Source organism: Grammomys surdaster, unplaced genomic scaffold, assembly GCF_004785775.1.
Source record: "Grammomys surdaster isolate TR1022 unplaced genomic scaffold, NIH_TR_1.0 174, whole genome shotgun sequence".
NCBI classification, from domain to species: domain Eukaryota; kingdom Metazoa; phylum Chordata; class Mammalia; order Rodentia; family Muridae; genus Grammomys; species Grammomys surdaster.
The window spans coordinates 727,337-733,336 of NW_021604622.1; the positions used below are offsets into that span (position 1 = coordinate 727,337).

At 35.3% G+C, this 6,000-nt stretch overlaps 1 protein-coding gene across 1 annotated transcript in view; it reads left to right on the forward strand.

The window, feature by feature from the left end:
* Plcxd3 (phosphatidylinositol specific phospholipase C X domain containing 3) overlaps window positions 1-5,435 on the forward strand; it is a 157,798-nt gene extending 152,363 nt beyond the window's left edge. The window contains exon 3 of the mRNA XM_028767697.1: window positions 4,581-5,435. Coding sequence (XP_028623530.1) covers window positions 4,581-4,734 — 154 coding nt within the window. The 3' untranslated portion in view covers window positions 4,735-5,435. The remainder of the gene's footprint in view (window positions 1-4,580) is intronic.
* Window positions 5,436-6,000: the final 565 nt, after the last annotated feature.

The window sequence follows — 6,000 nt, forward strand, 5'->3', positions numbered from 1 at the left end:
ATATGCATATTGTGTAATGTCCAAACCAGGGTAAATACATTGATCTCCTCAAACGCTTATTCTTTCTTTGTGAGGGAAGAATTCAAAATTATTTATTCTAGCTTGTTCTACAAATGTATAGCATGTTTCATTATCATTTGTTTGAAGACAAGTTTTTGTTTTACTTTTCTTTCTGTATAAGAACACGGGACTTCTTTCTTCTATCTCACTACCAACCTATTTACTAAGCCTTCTTCATACTCCCTTTCTTGAATTTTTTTCCTAGGATTTGGTAATCATTAGTCTATTCCCAACATTTGTGAGGTAACCACTTTTAGATTGCACATGTAAGTAAATTTACATAGACTTACCTTTTTGTTTCTAGTTTGCTTGATGTAGTGGCATCCAGTTCAATCAATATTGTTGTAAATAAAAATATTTTATTCTTTTTGATGAAGGATAGTATTCCTTTAGGTATATCTGTTCATCTGTTGATGGACCTTTAGATTGTTACTACTTGTTGGCTTTTTTTAATATTGGAGTATTAATATGTGAGTACATAGGTTTTTCTGACACACTGATTTTTATTGCTTTGGCTGTACATCCAGCCATACAGAATGGATTCTATTACTAAATTTTTGGGGAACATCTTTATTGTTTCCTATAATGGCTATTATAGGAAACAAAGTGTTTCCTTGTTTCTGTAATCTCACAATCATTTGTTAGTTTGTGTGTGTGTGTGTGTGTGTGTGTGTGTGTGTGTCCTGGGTATTGAACACATGGCTTCACACATTCTAAACTTAGGGCCACAGAGGTCATCCCTAAGCCCATCTCTTTTTGATAACAGCTAATCTAACTAAAGTTATTTTATTTTTGTTATAATCTAATAATAGGTGATACTGAAAACTTTTAACATATAAGTCAGCTATTTACATATTTTTTGAGAAAAACATATCTAGTTTACTGACTATTTTTAGATCAGATTTTTTTTTGTTGAACAATATTTGCTTTGCTTTTTCTATTCTGTAGGTTCTTTATATAATTTGGGAATATTCAATTGTTCAATATACACTGCATGAACATATTTTACTATTCTGTGAGTTAACTCTGATCTGTTGAGTGTTTTCTTACCTATGAAGAGATTTTAAGTTTTATTTAGTCTTATTTTTTTTTTTACTTTCACTTGAGAAACAGGAAAGAAAAAATATGATCTCATTTCTGAAAGTCCTGTGTCTGTTCTAATGTCTCAAAGTGCTCCAACTCTATTTCATTCTAGTAGTATCATAATTGTGAGTTATGTTTGCATTTTTAAGCAAGCTCAATCACTAATTTTTTTATGTAACTTGATAGAGATCTGACTTGATTCTTCTGTTTGTAAAGACCTTGTTTCTATCACCCCTTATTGAAAAGTCCATCTTTTCTCCAACCCATTTTCTTAGCACCACTTTCGAAGATCAGTTACCACAGATGCACAAATTCATCTCTGATATTCCTATATTCTGCTCCATCATCTCTATTTTAAGTTTTGGCAACCCAATGAAAGATGTTTCAAAGCAACAGAGCTTTCAGGCTGTGGCAGGGCTTCTGCTCACTGAGCTTACCTAGTTTTACAGTAAGAAGAACAATCAATAATGAAAAATAGTGCATTTTGAGTAGAGCAATAAGAATTTTCCTTAAGGCCAAGACATCAACCACCAAAGCCCCAAGTCAGAGGGAACCTTCATTTGAAAGGAGAGAGACTGAATTAGCTATACCATTGAAGGGATTCCCTGCTCCAAAGTAAGCATTTAGGAATGTTTTTCTTATGTTCAGCAACTAAAGCATACAAAGATCATTACATCTATGGTAGAAGGGCCATACTTCATTTTGACCTGGCAGTAGAATTTCCCAGCATCATTCAGAAAGTGCTGATTTTACAAGCATATGAAATGAAAAAAATGTATAGGTGGTAGGAGTTTGAAATGAGGCTCTGGAAAACCAGCTAAGGCTACAAAACTCTGTGATAAAATTAAATTCTCAACAAGGAGATTTTGGGGTGTGTTATAAGAAGCTGTGTTGAAGTCTAAGTCACAGTGGATAACTTAGGATGTTGGAGATGGCTGGATTGTCGTATATTTGCCAATAAAATCATGGAACAGAGCCAGGTCCAGATGCCAGAAGGGTTGGTCTGTGCAAGATCCTGGATGTCCACATGGCAACAACACAAACTTCAGATGTTTGACAGGGTGATTGTATTTGTTATTTGCCCCATTAGATTTTGAGTTTGTTTTGGTCAGGTCTTACTGTCTTCATATCCATTCATTTTAAAAGTAATGTTTACTTTGTGACATTGTATATTGGAAGACTATAACTTAGTTCTTCCATTTCTCCCCAGAGCTCTCAGTTAAGAGATTTATTTGAATCCCAGAAGAGACTTTGGGATATGAGTGCTATTGATCTTGCCTGTTCAATTCCTATGGGAATTTTGAAGTTAGACTGAATATATTTCAAATTATGAAATTTCCATGAGCCCATAGAGACAAGGAGTGGGTCGCTGTGGTTTAAAAGTGATGTACTTCTTATTGTCGTGCCTTGGGGGCTTTCCCACATCCACTTTAGCATGGCTATTGTTGTCCTTGTTCAGCTCATGTTTAGGCAGCCATGTTGGTGTGACTTTATAGATGTAGCTTCTGACATTCCTAAGATGCACAATCTAACAGCAAACCCTCTGATCTTCTGGCTGTTACAATCTTCCTGTCTCCACTTTCTCAGTGATCACTGAGCCTTAGGTACCAAAGTTATTTTATAGATGTACGCATTAGCCCTGGGCTCCACAGTTCTACGTTTCTATTGGTTAGAGTGGATGTAATTACATTATAATCTCAAGAAATAAAAATAAAAAGTAATTTAAAAAATTGTTGTATTTAGGTATCAGGTTGACAAGGGATGGGTTTGTGATCTTTATTCCTTATTGTCAATTTGACTGGATTTTAGGATAACCTAGAAATAAGCCTTTGGGCATAACTCTGTGATTTTTTTCAGAGAAGTTTAGCTGAGGAAGAAAGCCTCATTCTAAATATGTTTTAGGGTATCCAAAAGGGATAAAAAGGAGGAATAAACAGAAAAGTTAGAGAGATACCAGCATTTATCTGCTTCTACTTCCTGATGGTCGACCGGATGTGACGAGCCTTCCACTCTCCGACGGCCACGTCATCTCTGCTACAAAATAAAATCCCAAATTGCCTTTGCCATTACTTTGTCACAGCATTAGAAAAAGTAGCTGATATATGTTCCTTACAGGAACGTCACCATTTCTTCATACCACTTACTTTGTCTTTAACTAATCTCCTTTCCCTTTTTCCAAGTTTAGTTCTCCTGCCCTTTAGGTCCATTCAGTAGCTAGGATGCTTTTCCTAGACAGCCATGGACTAACTCTCTATTTCAAAACAACAAAAGTTTGCACAATGTCCCCTTATCAGCGAGGTCTAATAAGCTGCCAATTTTAAACTGCAATCTACACTGCTCTTTCTCAGCTGTATACCGCTATCTTCATTTCTTTATTTGGTTTTATAGTATTCATTTCCAATTGTCAAACTATACAAATAATTACTTAAGTTTATCATTTATCATATATCTTAATTTATTAGAACATAAGCTTACATTTATTACATTTTTTGTTTACTCATTACATGTACGTTCAAAGGATGGTATGTGTACCAGGGTGCATCTATCAGAGAACAACTTTCAAGAACAAGTTATTGATTTCCCCTATGTAGGACCCAAGTCAAGTATCAAGCTTAGGTCATCAATGTTGACTACAAGCATTTCTAACTACTGAGCAAACCAGCTGATCTTATAAGCTAATAGATTTGTATTTTGTTCTCTTGGATATTTCAAGTGCTTACAATGGGAACTTGTAAATACTAGATGCTTAGTGAATGGGTTGGAAGGAAAGAGCTATGATTATACCTTATATTGAAACTCTTTTTTGCTGACCTGCTTAAATCGTAAAATTATTGAAGGCAAGATGTTTACTTTGTGGTTATCTGCAACATCTTAATACATTTTATAAAAACAATGGATGTGTCATTAACATTTGCTAAGCACTAGCACACATGGCTCGCCTTGTCTCACAGCTGTGTATGATATGCAATTATAATATGTAAAACCTGAGGAGAAATTCATGATTCATTGTAAACTATAGTAGCATCTGAGGGCTGCAAAGATAAAAGTCCAATATAGACCACTATGGTAAAGATCTCCTGTTCACATTTTATGCGTGAGTTAAGAATCCAGAGTCATGACAATGACATAACAGGTAAAGACATTTGCTATCAAGAATGGCAGCCTAAGTTTGATCCTTGGAACTCACACTGTGGAAGGAGAGAGTGATAACCACAAGTTATCCTCTGACTTCCAAAGGCACACTGTGGTGGATGCATATGCCAACAATACACATGAATCAATATAAATAGACTTAAGAATTCACTGTAACTTTTTGGATCATTTTCTACCACACCTGCTTATATTTGAGATATCTATTTTGGTAAATTAGACAGCCACAGACCTTTGACTGATGTCACCATGCCTTCTTTGACTTTTCTTTCTGCTTCCATTCTCAGAGCTCTTCCTGCCATGATGCAGTGGATCCGCACCCAGAAGCCAGGAGAGAGTGGCATCAATATTGTCACTGCTGATTTTGTAGAACTTGGTGACTTTATCAGCACTGTCATAAAACTCAACTATGTCTTTGATGAAGGAGAAGCCAACACTTGATATTACTCTTTGGAGTGTCCATGAGGAAGATAGAGAAGACTCATTGTATTAGACATATTATCAATAAGCCCTCTGATTTTCCTGTTCCACTGAGTCTCTGAAGGAATTAGGGCTTAGAAGTGGGTGGGAAATGAGGGTCAACCGTGTCTTCAGTGATTGTAACCATACTCTGCATTGCTATAAATATGTCATTTCCAATTTGGTGACCAAAATCTACTTCTAGTGTTAGGAATAGAAAAGAGCAGTGAATTTCATTTTTCAGAATTAATGTTTGTGCTGTGTAACTCATGAGTGTTTACTAGATTGCATTTCCTAATTTCAACCTCGGGCTCCTGTATTATTCATAGCCTCTACCCTTTCCACTCCCTCTCTCTTGCTCGCTCTTCCTAATTAGATGCTATATGGGTCTCAAAACAATTGAATGCCCAACATAGTGTGTATTGCATTGTTGTGCCGAAATGTGTTTGTTTTGTGAGACTTGGTAAAATATTCCATAGTCATCTGCAATTGGGTAATCATAGATAATTCTTGGTCGTAGAAAATATGCATCAAATCAGTCTCCCTGCATCAGTAATATTGGCAGTCAGGAATGACTTTGTGTTTCATGAAAACAACTGCATTTCACAGAGGCTCTGTGCGAGGCAGCTATGACTATCATGCAAACGGACTTTTGGATGGACTATGAGTATCAACTTCACAGTGACAAAAAGAAAAAAGAATGATTTATACATAGATGCTTTTTTAATTCAGCAAAGTCTTAAATAATAATGTCCTGAAAATGTCAAACTACAAATGTGTGGAAATCAGGAAAAAAAATCTGATTTCTTTAAATCTTTAAACTTTAAAAACTTTTCTTAATAAATGTAATTTTTTCTAAAAATTGAAAAAGAAAGACCCCAAGACTCTGTTATAAAATTGGAATTCTAAATGCACAAATCTAAAACCCAGATCACAGTAAAAGGTGAAAGAAGCTTTATTTATATTTATAACTTAGAAAGAAGAAAATGAAGGGATGCAGATGGAATTAGGATAATGTTTTTGAGACTATCACTGTAATCTTTGTAGTCTCTTTATAAATTCTTTCAATGTGGATGATCTCCATAGACTCATTGACAATTAGCATTCTGGGTTCCATACTGCTTGAGGCAAGACAAAGACTAAGGAGCTAAAGTCTCATACAAATGTCTGTGACATCCCTTTCGGTAAGCCAGGGAAAACAATGTTAACACATTTTTTTTTTTGAGTACTGGATCCTTGGTATCTTTG